Consider the following 27,778-nt stretch of genomic DNA (forward strand, 5'->3'; position numbering starts at 1 on the left):
CAATACAATGGAAATGAACAATCCAAGTTAATTGATTTCTTAGTCTAAATGCAAATTGTCTTTGGTTCCAACTACGTTTCTATTTTGTAGCAATATTATTTTATGTATTTCCATTTATATATCAAGTTACACTGTATTATTTATTTATTTGCAATACAAATGAGACTAGTGTAATTAATTTGGTAGATAAAATAATAAGGTAGTCCTTGTGCTATTTTTCTTCCAAATTTATAGGTGACAAAGTCCAAGATGAGGTTAAAATTTCACGTGTACAATTTTCACAAAATTCCAGTCTAAAATAAACATGAAAACTATAAGTTTTGAATTTAGAAGGCTTGAATTGATAAATTGATTAGAAATATTCCACTCTATTTTACCACTTGTAACAAATAATATTGAGTTATTTAAAAAAATTTGGAACTATTGAAGAAACACAAACTTGTAAACACTTGTATTCAATTGCATCTGTAATGTCGAGGTTGAGTGGTAGAGAGGACTTTAAAGTCCTAACCCCGCCTAATAAAGATTTTTTCCATTTCATTCCAGAGCGTTTCCAGTGAACATTCCTTCAACACGTTCTTCTAATTCCACTCGGTAGTAATAATATAATATATAAAGTTTTTCTATAATACATACACAATTCAGAAGTATTACAGGGCAAGATAACAGAAGCCAATAACTTCAGAAACACACAAATTCCAAACGAATAGTGTAAGAAAATACTAATCTAATAAATGCAGTCAGCATAACAATACTAGACAATTTGACAAGTGCAACACAAAATGCATTCTTTTCGAAGTGAATAATGGTAAAAATTCCGGGTGCAGTGGTCGAGTAACTGCATGCGCAAATTGCATGGAATTGCATAAAACTGCATAGGAGACCTTGTGAATGCAGCTAATGTACAAGGTTTACGGCAGACTATTGAGTGGAGAGAAATGCTTGGCTGGAATAATTTTATGGAAAATATATACCTGTTACCAGTGTAGTAGGACAGTCAGTGAAAGGATAGAGCAGTGTGAAAAGAAGTAGGCGAATTGGAAAGAATTCTCAGCAAGGAAAATGGATAAGGATATACTTCTGAAGTGAGAAGAGAAGCAAGAGATAGAAACAGAGAGAGTAAGAAAGTAAGAGAGAGAGTGATCAGATAAGATCAGAGTTCTTCATTTATGTATGCTACAATATTATAGAAAGAGAGAGAGCGATATGGAGGGAAAGATAGAGAGAGAAAGAGAAGAGAGAAAGGAATAGAAGAGATACTAGGAGAGAGAGAGAGAGAGATCATCTTAGATCAGAGTTTTTCATTTATGTACGCTACAATATTATAGAAAGATTGATTGATTGATTGAGTACTTTATTTATGTGGATTACTGTATATACTGGCTTATACACTTATTGTATATAAGCTTACAATAAGCTTACTAGCTTATATAGCTTACAATACAGTAAAATTATAAATGAATTTACATAATATAGACTAAGAAAATAATTATTGAACTGTATATGATATGAAAAAGCAATTTGTAATATAATAACTATAGATAATTATACAGTTATGCATCTACATAAATTGACGGAACTTTGGACATATCAATGTCCATTCTTCGGAAAGAATATTAAAAATATCCTCCCCACTAACTCTCTACCAAAAAAAAAGAAAAAAAATAGAAAGAGAGAGTGATATGGAGGGAAAGAGATAAAGAGAGAAAAGGAATAGAAGCTGAGTTGGAAAATGACAAGACGTCTGAACGTTCACATTTTATTTGAAGTGTCACCTCTCATAAAGTACAAATTCAAGCTACTCTTGTTCGAGCCATGTGCCTTGAAAAGAATTGAATATTCACTCCAAACAAAAAATCAATACCAACCGCTAATGTAACGTTATCTACTTATCTTTAACGTTAAGAAATTTCTACCCATTAAGAGACATAAGTAAATGAGTAACGAGTAGTGTTATTGATAGACCCGTGTTATTGGATGGGCATGTTAAATTGTCGGTCCCGGCTGAAGTATGACAGTTGTAAGGCCCATTCACGGCTCAAATGATATATTCAGGCGTGAGTATGAGTGTATGTGCGTCTGTGTACACGATATCTCATCTCCCAATTAACTGAATGACTTGAAATTTGAAACTTAAGGTCCTCACAATATAAGGTTCCGACACGAACAATTTCGATTCAAGATGGCGGCTAAAATGTAGAAAATGTTGTCAGAAACAGGATTTTTCGCGATTTTCTCGGAAACGGCTCCAACGATTTTGATTAAATTTACCTAAAATAGTCATTGATAAGCTCTATCAACTGCCACAAGTCCTATATCTGTAAAAATTTCAGGAGCTCCGCCCCATCTAAGCAAGGTTCGATTTTAGATTCCCAATTATCAGGCTCCAGATACAATTCAAACAAAAAATTTTGAGTGGAAAAGATTGAGCATTAAAATCTCTACAATTGATGCTCTGTAACATTTTCACCTAAAATTGAAAATAAGCACGAAATTCGAGAAAATGTGATTATTCAATAATTGCAAACTGTTGGCAACTGTTGATTCTCATAAATCATCAATCTTTCACTATAATGGGGAGATAACAGACCTCGTATGTCTCCAGCGTTATTGTCCTGTCACCAGCTGGCTTAGATCTTTGTTTAAAAGTAGACTTGATATGTGCGAGAACACTAGCGTCAGGTGATCAATTTTCATAACGGCAAAGAAAGTTGTGTGAGTGTACCACACCAGATTTTTTGTATTTTTTCTTTGCTATTTAGTATCTTGTTGGTTTGTCATATGAATGAATTGACTCATTGATTAAAAAATCACAATAATAGACACAAATAACCAATACCTAAAACACTCGCACATCTGAGAAATCGCACATATGACACCAGTCAAAAATATCCGGCGAAAAATAGTGGCTACAAGCTAGCCACAGAGAGTGAGAGAAAGTGCGACGGAAAATAATGTGGAGAAAGAAAAGCGATCGAAATAAAACAGAGTAGGAGAAAGGATTTGAGTTGCGACACTAGAGACTATAAGAGAGTGTCTGGGTGAGGGGGGACGTCTAGTCGTTGGTTTGAAGGAGTGAGAGAGAGTCATGTCCAGGCTAAACAGGTGCTATCCACACACAATTACTTCCCTGCTGGTATGTCAATCATTAATTATTTTTAAAATGTATTTTAATTTAGTTTGTAATAATCGTCTTAAAAATCTATTCATGGTGATATATTAATTGACTATTATGGTATTTTGTTTGTAATCGTCGTCAAATTTGAAGTTTCATTGATTTGTTATATTAGTCACTCAGTCTTTCAATTTTATGTATTGGTAGTCTATATCCATGAATAACAATTATTCAAAAGTTTAGTCTTATTTCGATTGCTATAATCGTTTTGAAAATTGATCTATGGCGAATCCTCAATTGACTATTATGGTATTTTGTTTGTAATCGTTGTTAAATTTAAAGTTCCATTGATTTGTCAATTAGTGGTTAAATTCCATGTACTGGTATGTCCATCAATAACAATTATTCAAAAATTTAGTCTTATTCAGCTTGCAATAATGGTTTTGAAGATTGATCTTTGGCGATTTTTCATATGGTTATTGAGATATTTTGTAGTCTATGTAATCGTTGTTGAATTTGAAATTTCATTGATTTGCCAATTAATCATTCAGTCGTTAAGTTTTATGTATTGGTATGTCGATCAATAACTATCTATTATTCAGAGATTTAGTCAAATTTGAAGTTTGTTTAATTAGTCATTCAGTCGTTGAATTTTATGTATTGGTAGTCTATGTCCATGAATAACAATTATTCAAAAGTTTAGTCTTATTTAGAATGCTATAATCGTTTTGAAAATTGATCTATGGCGAATCAACAATTGACTATTGTGGTACTTTGTATGTAATCGTCGTTAAATTTGAAGTTTCATTGATTTGTCAATTAGTAGTTAAATTTCATGTATTGGAATGTCCACCAATAACAATTATTCAAAAATTTGGTCTTATTTAGCTTGCAATAATGGTTTTGAAAATCGATCTTTGGCGATTTTTCATATGGTTATTGAGATATTTTGTAGTCTATGTAATCGTTGTTGAATTTCAAATTTCATTGATTTGCCAATTAATCATTCAGTCGTTGAATTTCATGTATTGTTATGTCGATGAATAACTATCTATTATTCAGAGATTTAGTCTGATTTAGCTTGCAATAATCGTATTGTAAAATTGATCCATAGCGATTTGTCAATTTATTATTGTCGTATTTTGTTTGTAAACGTTGTTCAATTTGAAGTTTCATTGATTCGTCAATTAGGCATTGCGATACTTTACACCTGATTGGTTTGAGTTTTCAATTTTCATGGATTGTCGATTTGTTGATAAGATATCATAAACTTATACTATAATCTTCTGCTTGCTTACTGCAAGAATAATGATAGATTCAGTTGATGATTCAAGAATTGTGTAGAAATGTTCATGAAGAGAATGGTGATAGTATATCACAAGTTGATAATATGATTATCATGATTCGAATATCCAAATCCCTTTTCGAGAAATGCATTTTTTAAAACTAGGACTCAAATCAATTTAAGTAGATAACATAACCTATAATTTTTATTTATTCATAACACTACCTTCATTGTATTATCATTCATCCCATCATCATCACCTAGGCTTAAAATACTTCTAGAAAGTCGCCTTTGTAAATAATAATATTCAAGAAGATATGACAGGATTATCTAACCAATTACAGAATTCATACATTTTTTGCAATAATTCACTTGAAGACTCTCGAAAATCATCTGAGTATTGAAGAGCGTAATATTGTATTTCAAAAAGTGAGAGTGACATAACCAACATTTTGATTTAGACAGTATAGTATAAATTGGAAATGGGGCAGTTTTGGGCATGAGCCTGTTGTGCCTTTCCTCATGTTAAGTATTTGTACACAATGTGATAAATAAAATGAAGTTCATTGAAAACAATACTTCCTTATAGTAACCAGATCAGTAATAGATTGTAGCCCACCCGAACCAATAAAGTATTTGAAATCTTGGAATCTTCATAAGATTTTCAGGAATCTCCATTCGAGTACTTTGCTTGTGGATGTAAATCAGACACTTATTCATCATTCATGAAGGTTTTCGCTAGTGATAATACTAAAGCTAGTGATTCATGAGTTGGAAATCGTATCTCGGTGGTTCAGAATGCACCTGAAACTGTAGGTCCACTCATCTCTCATTATTTATTTATTTATGTCATTCATTGACAATCACAAATCATAATTATAATATGTAATATGATTGGGAGAAGACAACAGACATAGCCCAAAACTGTCTTACAATGTCAAAACAATGTTTTACAAATAAAAGTTTTAAAAAAGAATGAGGTTAAGATTTCACTTTTCACTTCAAAAAGTCCAATTTCCACTTCAAAACTAATAACCAAACTGAAATTTAAAATTTTAATTATCATCCGCTTCTTGCTACACGCAGAAGCTCAAAGCTTCTGGACATCACCCTCAGCAGAAAATTGAATTCCCATTCATGAAGGATTTTGCTAGTGATAATAAAAATTATAGGCTTTACAATAATGACCTCCCAATGCTCAAGGATTTTCTTTGCAATAGTTTGTTAATGAATGCCCCCCAATGCTCAAGGATTATCTTTCCAATAGTTTTTTTAATAGAAATGCATGAGTGCAAGATTCACCAATCAGATAACATTATCTCACATTCTCCGTTTTTCCACTCAAATACAAAATTTTTACTAGACCGATGTTATCTTTGAAAATATTTTCAATATGAAATTGAGCTGTTGTATGATTTTTTGTATTGTTCTGTTGTTTGAATATTGTTCACCAATAAACTGTGAAACTCATAAATAAACTGTTTTGGGCGTAAGTTAGCCTGTGGTACTTTTCTGTAAGTTGTATAATTCTGAATGATTGAATAAATAAATAACTGAACTCGTTCAGAAATATTTGATCCGCGGGAGCTATTTGTTATACTGTTCCATCCTAGTCATTTTCAAGACCTGAATTTACACTCGGCATTGAAAAGATTCGATATTCTTTTTTCCTTAGTTTATTGTTAAAGTTAGCATTCATTCTATTTATGTATTTTATTATTTGTAGGCACCTGCAGTAAAATCCTTTAGGTTCAGCGGACCAATTTTGTAATGCTTTTTACTGAATAAAATGATTGATTGAACGATACATTCTCTTGAATTGGGCTAGTTACAAACCAGTAGGCAATAAGAGACGTTTGGAAACCAAGAAAAAGTTGGTCTCAAAATTGAGCAGGGTTATAGAAATAGATTCTAATCTGTAGGAGGCTATTTCAAAGATCTGTCATGCCTAAAATGTTCGATGAACATCGAAGAAGTCAAGAAGTTAGATGATGATGAACAAACTCAGAAAGTGAGAAAATAAGAGATATGCTTAAAATCATTGAAGACATTCAAAACCCTAACATCCTTTATGGGACACCTATCAATACTAGTATTTCTGTTAAACAGTAGACCTCGCGCTCAGTAAGTTACATGACCTGCTGTTATGTTTTCTAAAAATTAATGAATAATTTATCTATTTAAAATGTCTAGAGAAAATTCTAAATAAATATAGAGCTTTCTGTCCTATCGTACCGTGACGTGTCGTCCCGGAATGTGAGTGTGAGCGCTGTTATCAGGTCTGGCTGCAACTGTCTGCCACGTTGATGGAAAGATACAATTTTCAAGATGTTCGATGTTTTTGAACGGGTAGTATTATAGCCAACTGTCTACTAACGTTGATGGAAAGATAAATTTTCAAGATGTTCGATGTTTTTGAACGGGTAGTATTATGGTCCACTAGACAGCTGATTTATGATGAATAATTCTATAGTCTGATTTACGGTAATATTGGCGTATGAAGGAGGCTTGTTTTTTCCTTTTATATTATCCTTGAAATGCAAAATTTCCAAAAACCTTGTATATAAGTCGACGCGCAATTCAAAAAGGAACATACCTGTCAAATTTCATGAAAATCTATTTACCGCGTTTCGCCGTAAATGCGCAACATAAAAACATATAAACATTTAAACATTGAGAGAAATGCCAAACCGTCGACTTGAATCTTAGACCTCACTTCGCTTGGTCAATTATTCTGAATTTGATATCAATTTGATAACTCATTGAAACGCAATACAACTAATAAAGCGAAAATTGAATAATTTTTGAAATCCTGTCCTAAATCGAATAATAACTCCATAAATCCAATTAGACTACATAATTTATGTAACAGCAATACACCCAACACGTGAAAGTCAAAAGCATCAGTGCGTGAACTATGCCTCAAATCGTAATTTTATCTCATAAAAAAATTGCATAAAAATGTCTGCGAATCACACTGAACCCATAAAAATAAGTGGTTACGCGGGACATTGAGCAAATTCAAATTTTACCTGTCATAAAAATTGTTAATAGCCCAGAACGAGAGCTGAACTCATGGAAATTAATTAATCGACCAGGTTATTGGTCCCAATTAAATTGGTATGAAAGCTTTGATACCATTCGTCCCAATTGCTGTTAAACCTTGATACATATCTATATTTTCATTATACATGTATGCGTACCTCAATGGAATACATAAATTCAATGACGTATCAGTGATCTACATGCATCTTTATGTTATCCCAATTTTAATATCCGTTAAGCCACATACCTTTCCCCTTGATAGCATTCAATTGCACCGGATAATTTATGAAGCATGACCCATAGTCTTCCATGCACTATCGTTATTTCTGCTATTTTATTATCGTCTGGTATGCACTTGTGCATGACTCATTACTCTTATTACATGATTCTTGAACTGCTTAAATTCTTGCATTACTTGTACTATACTACATTACTTATTTCTTTACTAACTGTATTACATGAATTACCAATTTTTACGTGAGTTATGGGATATACATAACATGACTTAACAACTCATAACACATTTCATTGATCACTTATATTACATTGTTAAGCATGACTGACTATCTTATTACATGAACTCATTACATTTCTTTTCAATAAGTAAGATTGATAATTTAATTATAATTCATTAGCACTTTTGAACACGGTACTTTCATTAGAAAATCTATCAAACATATATTATGCAACATCATCCATATTTTTCAACACCAATCACATTCCATCTCAGCTCCTTTTTCAAAGCAAATCAATCATACACTTTAAGCATGATATTCCTATTCATTTCACTTGAGAAACAAGTATCTCATAAAACATATGCTTCGAACATTTTACTCATTGTAATGAGTACTAAACGTATTTATTTTGAAGTATATTTTTCCAATATATTCACGTATTATATCAAAATTGAAAGTAAAATAGAATGATAAAAAGAAAATAGAAAAAATAGAAGTATAATTGAAAATAAATAGTTTTTTAATAGTTCATATTAAAAATAGAAGCTGCAGGATATGTCCAACGATTTCATTCACACTAATTACTTCGAGACCCGTGTTACCGGATGGGCACGTTAAATTGTCGTTCCCGGCTGAAGTATGACAGTCGTGAGGCCCATTGACGGCTTAAATTATATATTCAGGCGGTGGGACCTTCCCGCAAGGGACTCCCCACCAACAAAAGCCATACGAATTCACTTTCACTTCACTTCGAGAACAAATAATACTATTCATGGCTAGAATAGTATAGTACGCCAACAACATTCTTCCCAATCTAGGCAATTGAAATAAAATATTTTCTAAAAAACTATTGGTTCATATCCATTCATGACATTTCAGTGTCTCATTTTCTACTCAAATAACAAAATCATATTCTATATATATTGAGTATTGTAACACATAGGCCTACCAGACTAGTCCAGACTATTGCAATACATATTTTGTAAATTATTGGTTCAGTCATGGAATATTTCTGACCCATATTTCACTCAGAAAAAAGAACATTCCTTGCTTATAGAGATATTGAGACACATTCCATCCAGTCCATACAATTGCGCTGCATATTTTGTGAATTACTCGCTCCTATCCACAATATTCACAATATTTCACAATACCTATTCACAACCTATTTACTATACCTGAATAATCACAATATTTCACTGACCTATATTTATATAAAACACAAGATCAATAACTGTAGTACTATATAAATTCTTCATTTTTCATTTTCCACCTAAGCTGTCTCCTATCTTAAGTAGCCTATATCCATTTTCAATAATACACTATTATTCTCCTTTATTATTTCTGTATTAGGCTATATCCCAATATATACCAACATAGTATCCACTCACCTGTCTCTTATCACTGAATTATCTCCTCTTAATTCACCATTGCATTTCTGAATTCACACAATATAAAGACTTCTAACACTTGACTCACTAATAATATCTATAATATATTTATTGTATATTGACGTTTGTTACAACACTTTGTGTTTTATGACAATAAAGGATTATTGATTGATTGATTATTGAATAAAATACAGTATAATATAATTATATTGTACAGTAACATAAAAGCTTACAGTTGAGAGTAAATTTCACAGTTCACAATCAAAGGTGACAGCATCTCTTATGAATAACATAATTGCTTTCCGTAAAACCAATGCTGAAAATTTTAAGTCAATGAATTACTACAGCTTTTTACTATAATAGCACTCCATTCTATCGATTCTTTTTTCAACACAATCCTTCTACAATAATACACCATACTGCATACAGCAAACAGAGGCAGTCATGCATACGAATGAAGGAGAGAATAGAGAAGAAAATGAAGGAGAAATGATAAGGAAAGTATGAGGAAAACGTAGCATGATTTACAGTTTCAAGGAGACAGTAGCAGACAGTAGCAAGCACAACGAATTTAATTGGATTTAACCTTAATATGGCGATCGTGCAGTGCTACTGTTATGTAAAACTCCGACTGTCCATTCATTGTGAAAGAGAATGTTTTCATTCATAAAAATGAATGATAACTGGATTGGTGTTACACGTTGTAGTAAGATCGGAATCTATAGTAAGTAATGTTGTATTGTAGATTGAAAGAATTCCACTTTATGCGTAGTTGTAAAGGTTATATTGTGGTATTCATCAATACTGTATATAAAGACTAGAAAGTCTATTGTCCAACCATAGATTTAAATATGTGAATATCTAGTCTCGTCATTCAGATTGTAAGAATTATTGCTTGAGGCTGTGCAAAGGCTGAAAATAAACTTTCTACTCGTGATATTTTAGAAAGTTTTTTGATTTGTATATCATCAAGCTATCAAAATGAAAAGTTTTCTCGGGAAAACATTTTTTTTCGATCATTACTTCTTGAGATATGAGCGCCTGAAGTTTGAATTTTTGGGACAGAACATTTCATATTAGGTTATAGATAAATATCCAAGAGATTTGGAGGATGATTCTTCATGGTATTGTTGATCTAGTAAAACAAAACATTTCGAAAAATATCAATTTTTGGAAATGTTATTCAATTTACCAAAAATAACTCAACTGAAAGCTATTTTTGGTTATTTTTAGTAAATTGAATAACAAATGTAATTCAACTAAAAGTTATTTTTAGTAAATTGAAAAAACTATCTTAGAAATATTGATATTTTTAGAAAAATTTCATTTCACTGGATCAACAATACCATGTAGAATCTATCCTTTGAATCTCATAGATTTATCTCTTACCGAATTTTAAATGTTCTGTCCCAAAAATTTAAACTTTAGGCGCTCATATCTCAAAAAGTAAGGTCGAAAAAAATGTTCTTTTCTGAGAAAACTTTTTCGTTTGGATAGATTGATGATATACAAATTGAAAAACTTTGAAAAATATCGCGAGTAGAAAGTTTATTTTTAGCCTTAAGGAAAATAAAATATACAATTTAATATAAGCATAGTTTTTATTATTACTATACAGAGTGACACAGAATAACGGGAACTTTCAAAAATGCCATAAAGCATTAGTGGAGAGGGCAAAAATGATTTTATTCAAACCAATGCAAAATTCAAGACTTGTCATTTGAGAATTATTAATAAGATATATCACTTTTTGACAATTACTTCTTCAAGATGGCTTCCTCCTGCACGAATACACTCTTGAAATCTGTGTTGAGATTCCTGAACGATTGCTGCAACATTTCAGATGGCATATTGTTAATTCCATTTTGAATTGTCTGTTATGATTCATCCACAGTTATTGATCAATTTGTGATAAGTTTGATTTGAGATAGCTCCACAAACAGAAAATCACAGCTGGACAGATCATGGGACGAGGAAACGCAGATGTTGCAGCGATCAATGAGGAATCGTCAACACAGATTTCAAGAGTGTATTCGTTCAGGAGGAAGCCATCTTGATGAAATAATTGTCAAAAAGTGATAGATGTTATAAATAATCCTCAAATGGCATGTCTTGAACTCCACATTAGTTTGAATAAAATCATTTTTGCCCTTCCCACTAATGTTTCATGGTTTTAAAAGTTCCCGTTATTCTGTGTCACTCTATATTTGTGAGAGTATGACAATACTATTATATTTTAAAGAATATTCTTCCACATTCAAGCCATTTGTTACTTGTAGTTACTAAGGTTCTCTTCATTTGTTGTTGTTGAACGGTTCTTATGATCCTATTTAGGATACTTGGGCGTGTCTCGTCTCGGCCAATGACAGTAGAGCTCGACCTCTGTAGGTCATCAGCTGATGGCCAATCGTAGGGCTTCACACCAATTATATATTCTGCTTTCCAATATTCAAGTTTTCAGTACACTGGAGATTGCAAATGAGGTGAATTTAAATAAAAATGTGGTTTATGTGAATCAATTTAATTCAGATGGAAATTACAGGATTTGGAATTACAACATTTAATTTGGATTTTCGTTTAATAATAATCAATTCAATTCAATTTTTATTTCCAACAAAAAAAAACAATATATATTATGATAATAACATATATACAACAGGAGCAGGAAGTATATTCCCCCACATAGACTCTAGATCTGTGTGTTGGGAAAGAATTCTTACCTTTTATGACAACAGAATTGTTGTCAATAATAGCATAGAGTAAAAATAGCTCTATGATAAACTTGCTCTATAAAAAATACATTTTTTGGACTCAAAATAGTGTGTGAATTAAGTTATCATTTACATAACCTCTAGACCGTGTATTCCAAATTGAGGTTTAAAGCAGTTTTGGGCGAATGCCTGTTGTTTTTACCTGCATTGTATCTATTGTCTATGAATAAATAAAATGAAATGAAATGAAAAATCTTGACAGAACAATTTTGTTATAACACAAATTTGGAACTCCGAAGTTTTTGTCAAAATCTTTTGGGTCAAGTCTCTGAAACTTGTAGCTGAATCAAAACTCACTGTTTAAGCATAAATCAAGTCCTTATTAATGGTGACTTTTATCTGTATAATTAATTATTAATTATCTTATATAATTCAATTAGTTATCAAGTAGGACCTGATTTTAATAAAGTTGATAAGTTGCTCAACTTGTGAATCATCCAAGCATGTTATTGAATATCGAGAAATGAAGCTTCTACCTAGGAATGAATTACTTTCTGATATCCAATTGATTGTCTTTTCTATCAATTCAAGTGGAAACTTTTCTGACCAATAAAGAACAATTCAACTTCTAAGTGCATGTCCAGAGTGTAGGCAACTTGAATTCGACGGTTATCTCTTCATTGATTCTATTACAAGAACCAAAATCATGGATTTGTCATCGATAAATCCTAGCCTTCTTCCATTTCCCAATAACTAGAGTTGAATAATAATTGAATTCAAAACTTTCTATGGAAGTACTTCTTCTGTGAAACAACTATAAGAAGTAGTTCAGTTTTCTTATAGATCAACTCTGAGAGTTCAGTGATAGAAGTATCTCTGTAGAAATCTAATTATTCAATGGAGCGAATAATAAAAATTCCATACAATAATATTCCTCTTGAAAATTGAAATTATATCCAATAATAAAGTTTATAAAACTCGCAGGCTGTTAAATGCAGTCTAGCATGAAACAATATGTCTTATCTAGTAAGACTTGATTTTAATAAAGTTGATAAGTTGCTCAACTTGTGAATCATTCAAGCATGTTATTGAATATTGAGAATTGAATCTTCTACCCAGGAATGAAATACTTTCTGATATCCAATTGATTGTCTTTTCTATCTATTCAAGTGAAAACTTTCTGACTTTTTCATTTGTTTCAAGCTTTTGGGTCAAACAAGATTATTACCATTTCGTCAAATCTTTCTTCTCTCACTCTCTCTTTTTTCATTTGCATTCAGTAGTTCACATTTCAATATAGTTTTCCTTTCCATGCAGTATTACTATTCTATTATTTATTATTCCTATTTCGATTGTCATTCTTCTTTTTCAGTCTCTACTTTTTTTACCAGGCCCTTATTTTTCATCTTTTTCCTCATCATTTTACACTGAGCCCTCCTTTATTTCTCGGCTGATTCGTCTTTCTCTTTTAACTACATTTCAAAAGTTTTTCTTCTCCTTTCAGTTTTATTACTATTCTATTCACTATTTCCATTTCAAATGTTATTCTTCTTCTTTGTCTCTACTCTTTTTTTATCTCATTTTATTGATCAATATTTTGATCTTATCCACCTATATAATTATTTTACTTTATCAATTTCCTGTTTTTTTTTCTCTTATATATTCATATTAATTAAAACTTTTACAATATTTCCATTGATAAATAAATCCTTAGTTTAATGAAATTAACGTTTTGCTAGAGAGTTAGTGGGGAGGATATTTTTAATATTTTTTCCGAAGAATGGACATTGATATGTCCAAAGCTCCGTCAATTTATGTAAATGCATAACAATATAATTATCTATAGTTATTATATTACAATTGCTTTTTCAAATCGTATACAGTTCAATAATTATTTTCTTAGTCCATATTATGTAAATTCATCTATAATTTTGCTGTATTGTAAGCTATTGAATATAAGTGTAAAAGCCAGTATATATTGTATCTACATAAATAAAGTACTCAATCAATCAATCAATCATCAATCAATCTCTCTCTCTCTCTCTCTCTCTCTCTCTCTCTCTGTCTCTCTTCCTGTTATTTTACTGCTGCTGGTATTTATTTATAACGCTAGAAAGTTAGTTGATTTTTTTTTGTTAAACACATGAATAAAGGAATCTGAATCTCTCTCTCTCTCTCTCACTACCTTTCTCTCTTCCCTTTAATATCCTTCTAAAATAATCGACAATTATTTGTTGAAACACTGCCGATTTATGAAGTTACATCACATTATTATATTATCGTTATTCTAATTGCTTTCTATATTTATTCTCATTGATTAATTATCTATACTTTGTGAAATTTGTTGAATAACTAGCATTATCGTCATTTAATGTAAATTAAATATTGTAACATACATAAATAAAGAAATCTAATCTCATCTAATCTAATCTCTCTCTATCCATCTCTCTCTCCTCTGTGGAAGAGAGGACCAGGAGTCCTAACTCTGCCCTAATAAAGGCAAATAATCAATCATTCAATCAATCTCTTACTCTCTCTCTCTCGCACACTTTATTCCTTGTCATCACACAAACCTCTCACTAAACACAAAATTCTCTTCTCAGTTTTTTCTCCTTCAATCACTCTTCTATCTAAGCTTATCTTTCCTCTCTCTTCCTTCAATTATATAGTACATACTAAGCCCTTATCTACTTTTCGGCTAATTCAATTTTTCTCTTTTAACGATATCTCAGTACTTTTTCTTCCACATTCAGTATTACTATTCCATTTTCTATTCCTGTTGTCATTATTCTTTTTCATTCTTTCTTGATTCTTCTTGTCTCTACTTTTTCTCAACAGGCTCCTATCTTCTCCTTCTTTTTCTATCATTTTACTCTAAGCCCCTCTTTATTCTGCTGCTTAACCGACTTTTTCTTTTTGAAAACTTTTGTTGCTTATCTCTTGTTCCTATAGTCTCCGTTTCACAGACGTTTCCTGGTTTTTAGTCTTTATTTTTCAACAATTTCCGTCTCCTCACTATACTTCAATGCAAAGTGCAAATAAAAAAAAAGAGGGATAGAACAAATAATAGAAATGTCAAAAGCAGTAGCAGCAGATCAACTTGTCAACTTCATTTTCTGAAGGTTAATTAAAAAGTTGGCTATTGGACAAATAATAATACTTTGGCAGACAGGAAAGTTTACGAGAGGTGTTTGAGATGAGGTGTTATTTGCTGATGAAAATGAAGAAGAGACAACGGGGCAAGTTAGATAATAAGTTGGAAAGGGATAGAGATAGTGATGGTGAGTGGGAGGGGGTGTCAGAGAAAGAGAGAGTGGAAGAGTCAATGAGAAAGGAGCTTAGAAGAATCAGGCTGGAAAACGGAAGGGAGACAGATCGAGGAGTCAATGAAAAAGATGAAAAGGAGGAACTGGTGTTGATGATGATGAAGAAGAAGAAGAGGAAGAAGAAAAAAAATAGAAGAAGGAAAAGAAAAAGAAGAAATGGTTGGAGAAGAGGGGGAAGAAAAAGAAGTGGATAAAGAGGTAGAAGATGGAAAAGGGAACACAAGGGTAGAGGAGAAGAGAGAAGAAGAGGAGAATGATGATGATGATTAAGGAGAAGAAGAAGGAGAATAGGAAGAAGAAGAAGAAGAAGAAGAAAAAGAAGAAGAAGAAAAAGAAGATAAGGAGGAGGATGAAGAGGGGAAGAATAAGTAAAAGGAGAGGGAGAAGAAGAAGAAGAAGAAGAAGAGGGAGAAGGATGAGAAGAGGAAGGATAAGAAGGGGAAGAAGAAGGGGGATAGAAAGAATAAAAAGAAGAAAAAGAAAAAGGTATAGAAGAAGAATAAGAGGAAGAAGAAGAGGAAGGAGAATAGAAGGGGAAAAAGAAAAAAGTGGTTGAAAAGGAGGGAGAAGAAAAAGAAGAAGTGGAAGATAGAAAAGGGAACACGAGGGTAGAGGAGAGAGAGAAGAAGAGGAGAATGATGATGATGATTAAGGAGAAGAAGAAGGAGAATAGGAAGAAGAAGAAGAAGAAGAAGAAAAAGAAGAAGAAGAAAAAGAAGATAAGGAGGAGGATGAAGAGGGGAAGAATAAGTAAAAGGAGAGGGAGAAGAAGAAGAAGAAGAAGAAGAGGGAGAAGGATGAGAAGAGGAAGGATAAGAAGGGGAAGAAGAAGGGGGATAGAAAGAATAAAAAGAAGAAAAAGAAAAAGGTATAGAAGAAGAATAAGAGGAAGAAGAAGAGGAAGGAGAATAGAAGGGGAAAAAGAAAAAAGTGGTTGAAAAGGAGGGAGAAGAAAAAGAAGAAGTGGAAGATAGAAAAGGGAACACGAGGGTAGAGGAGAAGAGAGAAGAAGAAGAAAATGATGATGATGATGATGATGATGATGATGATGATGATGATGATGATGATGATTATGGAGGAGGAGGGGAAGAAGAAGAAGGAGAAGAGAAGAAGAAGAAAAAGATAGGGAGGAGGGTGAAGATGGAAAGAATAAGTAGAAGGAGAGGAAGAAGAAGAAGAAGAAGAAGAAGAAGAAGAGGGAGAAGGATGAGAAGAGGAAGGATAAGAAGGGAAGAAGAAGGAGGATAGAATGAATAACAAGAAGAAAAAGAAGAAGCGATAGAAGAAGAATAAGAGGAAGAAGAATAGAAGGGGAAAAAGAAAAAAGTGGTTGAAAAAGAGGGAGAAGAAAAAGATGAAGTGGATAAAGAGGTGGAAGATGGAAAAGGGAGCACAAGAATAGAGGAGAAGACAAGAAGAAGGAGCAAAAGATGATGATGATGATGGTGGTGATGATGATGATGATGATGACAAAGAGGAAGAAGAAAAAGAAGAAGAAGAAGAAGAAGAAGAAGAAGAAGAAGAAGAAGAAGAGAAGAAGAAGAAGAAGAAGAAGAAGAAGAAGAAGAAGAAGGAGTAGAAGAAGAAGGATGAAGAGGGGAAGAAGAAATAGGAGAGAGAGGAGGTGAAGAAGAAGGAAAAGGTAAGAAGGGAAATAAGAAGAGGGACAGGAAGAATAAAAGTAGAAAAAGAAGGAGAGATGGAAGAAGAATAAGAGGAAGAAGAAGTAGGGGAAGAAGAAGAGTGCGAGAAGGAGAAGAACAGCAAGGAAAAAATCAATTTTGACAGTGAGATTAATAAAAGAGAATTAATTTAGAGAGGATGTCAATATAGAAAAAAGATTCTGGGAATTACTTTACCTGATCAATATTAATGAAGTGTCAATATTCCGTCAATTATTATGGTCTAAAATTTCTCGGAGTTCAATTATTCCCCAATAATTAGAATTCCCTGTTCATATTCAATATCGGGGCACTGAGTTCGCTCGTTATTTTTACTTTCCTTGCCCTATTACCATAAGTGAGGAAAGTATTGCTTTCCGAAAAAATTAAGGTACCCTAATTTATACATTTCTATACGTTTCAAGGTCCCCTGAGTCCAACAAAGTGATTTTTAGGTATTGGTCTGTATGTGTGTGTGCGTCTGTGTACACGATATCTCATCTCCCAGTTAACGGGATAACTTGAAATTTGGAACGTAAGGTCCTTACACTATAAGGATCCGATACGAACAATTTCGATCAAATGCAATCAAAGATGGAGGCTAAAATGGCGAAACAGGGTTTCTCGCGATTCTCACTAAAACGGCTTCAACGATTTTGATTAAATTCATACCTGAAATAGTCATTGATAAGCTCTATCAACTGCCACAAGTCCCATATCTGTAAAAATTTCAGGAGCTCCACCCCATTTATGCAAAGTTTGATTAGTATGATTCTCAATTATCAGGCTCCAGATGCAATTTAAACAAAAAAATTAAGTGGAAAATATTGACCATGAAAATCTCTACAATTAATGTTCAGTTACATTTCCACCTAAAATTGAAAATAAAATCTCTACAATTAATGTTCAGTTACATTTCCACCTAAAATTGAAAATAAGCTCGAAATTCGAGAATAAGTGATTATCCAATTGCAAACTGTTAGCAACTGTTGATTCTATAAAATGATTCACTATGAAGAGATAGCAGACCTCGTATGTCTCCAGCGTTATTGTCCTGTCACCAGCTGGCTCAGATCTTTGTCTATAAGTAGACTTGCGATGCGCGTGAACACTAGCGTCAAGTAATCAATTTTCATAACGGCAAGGAAAGACACAGAGCACAGTAACAGAACACAATTCTCTAAAATGATCGTGTTTATATTTGACAGCTGGCTATACGTCATTTTATGAATTTCGGGGATGCGATATTTTGATTTTTCACATACTCACTTTCTTACTATCCACAGCTGTTTCAGCCAAGGATGAATTATCCTTTTAATGTCGTTCAGCGAGTTTTCCCAAGAATGAGATCTAGAGCAATCGAATCTTTATATCATAAACCTACTATGTTCCAAATTTCGTGAAATTCGTTAGAGCCGTTTTTTCAGTTTTTTATTTATTATAGTTTTTTTTGGAGAAAATTATTCAACTCCCTAAATCCCAAAAGATAACTTTTAAAGTCCACGTGTACAGTATACTCACAACTCTTCACGAATCCTGCAGAATTGCTGAAAGATAAGAAGAGTCCTTGATTGATTCGTTTCAAGTCAAAGGTGATCCTGTGTCCAGGAAAAAGGATCGCCTCGATTTATCACCTGGCCTGATAAGAGAGAGAGAGAGAGTGTGTGTGTGAGAGGGATTGAGAGGGGCAGAAAGAGGGAGAAAGACAGACAGAGAGTGAGAGAGTGTGACAGAGTGATCGATTGAGTACTTAATTTATGTAGATTACAATATATACTGGCTTATACACTTATATAAAATAGCTTACAATGCAGCAAAATTATAGATGAATTCACATAATATATACTAAGAAAATAATGATTGAACTGTAATGATACGAAAAAAGCATAAATTGGCAGAGCTTTGGACATATCAATGTCCATTCTTGGAGAGAGAATATCCATTCAGTCCAGTGAGAGAGAGTGTGTGAGAGGGAGTGAGAGGGGCAGAAAAAAGAGAGAGAATGACAAAGAGGGAGAAAGACATAGAGAGAGAGTGTAAGAGTGTGAGAGTGTGAAAGAGAAGGAGGGCTCAGTGATGGATTGGACCACAACATGTCTTCACTGTAGACAGCAGATTACGTCTAAAATTTCAATTTTCTGAAAAGATCAGGCGATTTTTTATAGGTTATGTTAGATGATCGACAAGTGTTGAGTGAGAAATATTGAGGAACATTCTTGACCTTTCCATGAAAATCGTATTGAATTACCGGTGGTATTTGATTGAAAATTTTAAACTAACGTGATGGAGGTGGATTGTAGAGAAATAATAGGGATAAATACGAAATACGATACATGAAAAATAAAAATGATCTATTCGTACATTGAGACCTATAATAATTTAACACATTTTTTCTTCTTATGTATTTCACACGATATGCAGTCGTATCTTATGCCATTAATATTTCATGAGAAATATAAGAAATTTCATGAGAAATGTAAGAAATTTTATAACCCACATACATTCACTCTCTCTTTATAGGGCTACTGATATTAATCAGTACAGTTTTTTATGAATGCATGATAAGTTTTGGAATCATTTGAGCTATTCCCAGATAAAATCAATCATAAAGTGTTTGAATCAGATGCCACCCAATAACGAAATTGTATTAACACATTTTTCTTCATGTATTTCACACACGACATGCAGTCAAATATTTAAGTAAATGATAAAAATCTTTTACTTACTGACTGTAGTACTTTCGACCGTCTCGCGAACATTTTCACTCATTTTCTCTCTTGAAAATGATCGCGAAACGGTCAAAAGTACTACAGACTTACAGTATTTACTGACTCTAGTACTTATGATCGCTTCGCGATCAAGAGTGAAAATGATCGTTTCGAAACGGTCGAAAGTTCTACAGTCAGTGGGTAAAAGATTTTGAATATTTTCTTAAATATTTGACTGCATGTCGTGTGTGAAATACATAGAAAAATGTGTGTACATAGAATACATAGAAAAAAACATTGCAGCTCGGATTGGATCAAGAAACCATCACCTTTATAATAATTTGTCTGATGAATGAGATGTCTGAAAAAAGTAAATTATGTTGGTTCAATATTCATTCCAATTTCTTTATTGTGTGGCATCTAATTCAAACACTTCATGATCGATTGTATCTGGGAATAGCTCAAATGATTCCAAAACTTATTATACATTCATAAAAACTGTGCTGATTAATATCAGTAGCCCTATAAAGAGAGAGTGAATGTATGTGGGTTCATAACCCACATTTCTTATATTTCTCATGAAATGTCTTATATTTCTCATGAAATTTCTTATATTTCTCATGAAATTTCTTATATTTCTCATGAGATTTCTTATATTTCTCATGAAATATCAATGACATAAGATAGTCGGAATGAACTTAGAAAGTTAAGAACTCATCGAAGAAGAGGTATTTTATATCAAATACCTTTTGATGAGAAGAGTTGCATTTGTGTCAGTTCAATAGAATTTCACTTCAATTAAAGACGGAGAATCAACTTTGACGAAGCAGAACAAGGGGTAAAAGTGACAAAGCTCTCAGAAATACGAAACAGGAGTTAATTAGATTGCTGAAGACAGCGAAAAAGTGACAAATCAAAAGGTAGTCGAAAGCTTTTCCAAGTAGTATAATCATCTCGGAATCAATTAATTATTCAGAAATTCCTCCAGATTCATAATTGAACAGAGATAGATATTGCAGTTTCAAGAGCTCTTTGAAGAGGAAGATAATGGAATTATTGTGATATGATGTAGCATAATTTCGCTCATCAAATTCCATATTTTATAAAATTCAAATTGCACCCTATAAATAGATATAATAATATTGATCAATATATTATTTGATTGATCACTATAAAATATATAGATAATACAGAATTTGATAAGTTCCGTTAGTTTCCGTTCTTGAGAAAGGATATGACAGGCAATGAAGTAGGAGAAGAAAGGAGTTTGATGTAAAGGAGAAGAATTTATTAATTAATTAATTAATTTATTTATTCATTCATCCATAAATGGAGACAACGGGGGTCACCCCAAATCTGTCTCCTTTACATATTTGTACAATACAATATTGAGATTAAAAAAAAAGGAAAAAATAGTTATAATATTATTGATAATAATAAGAAAAATATTAATAGGAAAATTAATGTATAGGAAAAAGAAGAAAATGACAAAAAATACAATGAGTACAAAAACTTGTAATCTAGTTGAAAAAGAGAAAAAAAAACTTGATAAATGCAAAATTGAAAAAAACAACGATTGAATCAAAATATGATCAGAACTTCTTATATAAATAATAACAAAATACCGTAACTCTCGCCCCAAACCATGTGCACAGCCACACCCATGCATCCAAAAGATATTGTTGACATCCACCTAAACCATACTAGCGTATAAAACTTTGCGGAATCTAGCACGAGAAAACCAGAAGACATCTAGTTGCCCCGTTAAATTATTGTAAATTCTCTGCATTCTATTCAGGGGAGAGTGATAGTTTCTTAGAGTTCTGGAGCGGGGAACCATGAATGAAAAATCAGAATGAATATGAACAGTTAAAAAGAAGAAAGTGAGAATGAGAATAAAGATACTGAAACGAGCGAATGAGAGAAGAGAGCGAGATTGAATGATTGATTAATATATGCCTCTATTAGGGCGGAGTTAGGACTCCTGGTCCTCTCTGCCACGCAACCCTACTCGAGAGAGAGAGTGGAAGAGAATAAAGAAAATAGACACGACCTTGAACTTGACCTTGGGAGTGGAGAACTCCTTGATTCACCTTTAAGTCTCCCTTGAAATTCTGCTGAACTCCACTCTCTAAATACGTCTATATTATTCCAATACATGATGATTGAAATGTAGGATATCACCATCACCATGCAAGTTACTATGAATCAAATAGATAAGTTATACTAAGTATATTATATCATCCCTCAACATAGTATATTTCATCCCTCAACACAGGTTTAGCCTAAAGAGGGATGCACTGTGGTTTTTTCTGTTACATGCTTAATATTATTATCTATGTTCAATCATTATGCTTAAGGTATGTAACCCAACCTAACCTAACCCAACCTAACCTAACCTAACCTAACCTAACCTAACCTAGCTCAACCTAACCTGACCTAACCTAACCTAACCTAACCTAACCTAACCTAACCTAACCTAACCTTATTTGTGTTACCAATTGTAATGTTCAATCATTATGCTTAAGGTATGTATTTGTATTACCAATATTGTAAAAATGCAGTGAAATAAACGAATTATCATTATTATTATATCAAGTCTTGATTCTATACTCTATACTTACAGTCAAGTCTTAAATCAATTAAGAAAATCATTTTCCCACAATTACAATCAAGATAAACTAGAAAAAACGATGTACACTCTAATAATTATAGTACAAAGCAATGGACTTGACAATATAAATATAAATTCAATAAAAAACTCACTTGAACGATAACTGTGGAAACACTGTCTTCATTCACATGGGCTACTCTTTAAATTAATAAAACAATATCAAAATCTTGAAGCACCCTTTAAAAAAAAAACTTTAAAATAGTTTAACAACTAGTTTCAGTGATCACACCATCGTCAGGCTATGAAATAAAATAACCATATAACCTGATATAACCTTTTATTTTATAACCTCACGATGATGTGATCACCGAAGCTAGTTGTTGAACTATTTTTAATTAAAAAAAATAGAGGGTGCTTCAAGATCTTTATATTGTTCTATTAATGATAACTGTGTATGTAGTATAACAAAAAACCATTTTCAAACAATAACGTCATAGTCTGTAACTATATAGGTCACTGTAAATTATTCTATTCTGAAAATGATCTCTGCTAAGATTTATGATGCTGTGAGCAGGGATTAGTTTCTATGAATATATAATAACATAATAATTCAAGAGTGAAGATAACATATGTATGAAATATTTGTAACATGTATGATACATTGAACACATTCAATTATTGATCATAGAATGAGTTATGTGTTCAGATATCACCAATGCACTACTTATTGAATATAATAACTCAGTTCCAAGTATTGGTACGATAACCTGGAGCATTTCAGAATACATGAATTTATACATGAATATGATTTGTACTTGTTACAACAAATGAATACCAACAATACATGACACATGAATCTCTATCAAACCTCAAATCAAATACGGATTAATTCCAGTATAGTACCTCTTTAACCAATGTAAAACCTGCTTAACCAGCGTAAACACAAAATAGAGTTCGTGCTTGTCTTTATTTACTGATCTGCGGTACGATGTTTTGGAAATGAAACGTGATGGATGTAATGTTGTGAAAATTGATTATTGAACAATGAAGGATAATTCAATAGATTCTTCAATACCCTTGGTGAGGGATTGTTACGTTAAAGTTGTATCATGTCCCTCAGCACAATATGAATTCGAACATTTTTGATACATGATATTCTTTTTCTCATTCATTATTCTTTATCCATTCATAAAATGAGTACATAATCAAAAAAAAAGGGAGAGAAAAAATAAGGTAACCTTAAACTATTCCTCTCCCAAATTTCTATTATAATAATTCGGTTAATAATAATTCGTTTATTTCACTGCACTTTTACAATTGGTAAAACAAATAAATACATTAAGCATAACGATTGAACATAGATAATAATATAAGGCATGTAACAGAAAAAACCACAGTGCATTCCTCTTCAGGCTAAACCTGTGTTGAGGGATGTCTCGCTCTCTAATTGAGTCAACTTATTATAATACAATAACAATTTTGAGGTATCAAACAATAAAGTAAATTTTATACAATAATCAGTGTGCTTTTCACAAGATGGGATTATGAATCTTTAACAATAAATTACCCAGAAAAAAATAAGTAAAAAAAAACAAGCCTAGATTTGAATGAAGACAGCAAAAAAAAATTGTTAATAATATCACACCTCTAGGTGGTGTAATAAGTATATAAGGATATATATGGTCCGAATAATAAATAATAATAAGAAGGTCCAGTCCTTAAATATATTTTTGACACATGATATTCTTTTTTTTCATTCATTATTCTCTATTCATTCATAGAATAAGTACATGATAGGGAGAGAAAATATATGGTAACCTTGTGCTATTCCTCTCCCAAAGTTGGATAAGGTTACACATAGTCCGATATGGGTTGTCTTTTATTTCTTCACTTCACAAAATTTCCAGTCCTTAATCATTTACACAAAGTGTATTTTCAAATTTAGATGTTTCAAAACCAAATATGGGAGAAATATTTCATATTATTAGCACTAAAATAGGAAATATTCATGTATTAAAGAAATGATTTTCATATACTCCATGATACTTATATTTAAAGTTGTGTTCCAATGAGAACAAATGAAATCGGAAATAATTGGTATTCCTTCATTCTCCTTTTTACTAAGGGTCTATCATCGTTTGGAATTTATATAGTTTATTTTTCGTAAGTAATATTTTAGTAATGAAACTTACTTTACTATTTCACATTATAAGTAGGTCAGACTAGTAGATTTATTTTAATAGATAACAACTCTAAATATGAGTACCTTTGATACATCCCACCTTAATAATAGTAACTTTTCTAATAAGATAACCAGATAGGTTCTAGACTCGTGCCTGAACACAATAATAAAAATTCGTGATTGGAATTTTCAAACTAATTCAGAATAGTTATTTGTGCAACTAGTGCGCAAAGTGACAGTTTGCTGCAACGAAAGAAACGTTTACAATCAATATTCAAGAATGAAAAAATATTATTTGAAATTATGAATAATTAATAATATTCAAAATGTATAATTTAATGAGTTCTCATCTTTATTTATTTGAAAATCAGAAAAAAATATATAGAGCAAATTGTCCTTCAAAATACACGCCAACAATGTCAACAGCTGATTGGGATGGCTGCAAGATGATACGCAAAGTATTAAGAGTACGCAAAGTAATACTTTGCGCACTAGAGCGGAAAAGTGACTCTTTGCGTTCTGTAATCAGTGCAGGAATGGTCACTTTTCAAGGTAACTGTAGGAAAAATACAATTACAGACGAACTTGATAGATGTTGATACATACATGGGAGTACCTTGGATAAACCCACCTTGATAATAATAGTAATTTTCCCAATATGATTACTAGATAAGTTCAAGATCTTGTGCCAGAACACAATAAAAAAACATTCATGAATGAAATTCCTGAATTAATTCAGAAAATACAATTACAGACCAACTTTGGATCCAGGAAAACTATAATGACGCAACAACAGTGGAAACTGCAATCCTTTCCGAAACTCCTATCATAGACCCAACTGGAAAACTCGGAAAACTGCGATTGCTACTCACAGGAAAAGCTCCGCCCCTGAATACATTACGGACGAAATAGCGGAACAGTGAAAATTAATCGGGTCTGTCGGAAAAACTTGGTGGAAAATATTATTGGAGGCAGACTGTGGCGCGTGCATCAATGGATAAACTTGTAATTGCTCCAAAGGAAAGCTGCAAACTTACGAAACTTCACTAAACTTTTGCACACTGACTTTTTCCAACAACATTTTATGCCGCCTCATCCTTATTTAACTCCTTCTTCCCTCCTTTCCTTATTTTACTTTATCTTCACTTTTTTATGTGCTGTTTCTCTTCCAACCTTTCTTGTATCCTCTTCATTTATTATTATTTATTTATTTATTTATACAATAGGTAATAATAATATATCAATTTATTTGTTCATGAAGAACATACAATAAGTCCATTATCAAAATGATAGGGAGAGGAGAAATAAGGTAATTATTTATATATTTATTCATAATTTACAATAAGGCTATGATTTAGGTTAGGTAATACCTAAGGTTCCTCTTCTACTAGAGAACTAGGTACTACTTTGGATTCACTTCTATCAGTTTTTTCTATTTTCATTTCTCTTTATTTTTGTATTCACATATTTTTCCCATCCAAAAAATCCACTCACTATCACTTCTTATCGTTTCCTTTTTTATTCATTCATGTACTATTTCTTCTTCAACCTTCTTTGTTTCTTCTTCTAATTCTTTGGATTCACATGATGATGTATCGTACTCCTCCTTATTTTCTCAATTTGTTATTTCCTCATTTTTCCTCCTCAGTTTACCCATTCAGCTCCTGGTTTTCTCATACTCCCCCTTCTTTCAAAGAAACATTATCTCCTCCTCGTCTTAAATTTCACTTCCACCGTTAAATTGCAGAAAGTTTATACGATTTCCGTCTACATGATTCCTATTCTTATCCCTTTCCCCCTCTATGTAGTTGCCAAGTATTTCCAGTTTTCCCCCGTGACTTTTCTCACGCCAACTGCAATTTCCACGATTTTCTTCTCTTCTTCCATCTCTCTTCCCATAATCTTTCATCCTCCTCTACCCTACACCATTTTATTCTCACGTACTACTTTTTCTTCCATTATTCCTTGTTATTTCTTTCAATTTCCGCCAATATTCTCCACTTTTCCCTCCTTATTCCTCTTCTGTCCTTCTTTATTCCCTTACAATTTTCTCTCTCAGTTTTCTTCCTTCACAACTTCCTTCTCCATCAGGATTTTCATTAGTGTTTTTCGGGTCCCAGCCGACAAAAAGTACTTAATTTCAATTTGCTTTTTCTGAATGGGGTGATTTTTCATTTCGAACGTGCTCTAGCTCTGTGTTTCTCTCTCTCTCTCACCCTCTTTTTCTCTCTTTCTCTCTCTCTCTCTCTCTCTCTGACTCTTCCTCTCTTTCTTACTCTTCCTTTTCTATACCAATCATCACTCTTTCTCCTCCTTTCACACACACTCTCTCTCTCTCATTCCTTTAATTTGTTCTCAATCATTCTTTTCAGTTCTTTAATCATTCCTCTCTCTCTCATTATATAGACTCATGTTATTTCAATTATCCACTGCATACTGCTGTATATTACTAAAAGTTGATAACCCTGATCTACTTTCAGCCTAGTCCATTTTATTAATCAATAATTTGATCTTATCTACCTATAACATTAATTTACTTAATTATTTTTCTGTTTTTTTTCTCTTAAATATTCATATTGATTAAAACTTTTTCAATATTTCCATTTATAAATAAATCCTTAGCCTAATAAATTAAATTAGCGTTTTGGTAGAGAGTTAGTATGAAGAATATTTTGAATATTCTTTCCAAAGAATGGACATTGATATGTCCAAAGCTCCGCCAATTTATGTAGATGCATAACAATATATACATATATACATATATAAATTCATCTATAATTTTGCTGTATTGTAAGCTATTGTATATAAGTGTATAAGACAATATATATTGTAATCTACATAAATAAAGTACTCAATCAATCAATCAATCAAACCTAATCCTTCATTGTTCTCTGTCTTTCATTGTCTCTCTCTCTCTTCCTCTTGACTCTCTCTGACTCTTCCTCTCTTTCTTACTCCTCCTTTCACTCATTCCTCTCTTACTCTCCCTACCAATCTTCCTCTTCGTCCCATGATGACAATTATTTTCTTCCTCTCTCTTTTCCCTAAACTCCCTCTCTCTCTCTCCTATTTCTCAGTTAATCACACCAATTAAACTTGACAAATGATCACGTCATCATGATTATTTGTTTTCGTGGATCGGCGATGTAGTCCAGTGAAATGGTCATTTTTCAGGAAACAACCCTGAAAGAATTTTTATAATCGGTATAATCAATCAGGGGATCAACTGGTCCTTGGATTAAAAGGGAATTGATTCTAAGTACAATCGAAACTTCAAACATTTTC

General features: G+C 32.3%; 1 protein-coding gene across 1 annotated transcript in view; it reads left to right on the forward strand.

The window, feature by feature from the left end:
- The first annotated feature begins 3,049 nt into the window (after nt 1-3,049).
- LOC111053135 overlaps nt 3,050-27,778 on the forward strand; it is an 88,459-nt gene continuing 63,730 nt past the window's right edge. The window contains exon 1 of the mRNA XM_039436804.1: nt 3,050-3,136. Within this exon, the coding sequence (XP_039292738.1) occupies nt 3,089-3,136 (48 nt within the window). The 5' untranslated portion in view covers nt 3,050-3,088. The remainder of the gene's footprint in view (nt 3,137-27,778) is intronic.

The sequence above is a fragment of the Nilaparvata lugens genome, chromosome 10, assembly GCF_014356525.2.
Source record: "Nilaparvata lugens isolate BPH chromosome 10, ASM1435652v1, whole genome shotgun sequence".
Lineage (NCBI taxonomy): Eukaryota > Metazoa > Arthropoda > Insecta > Hemiptera > Delphacidae > Nilaparvata > Nilaparvata lugens.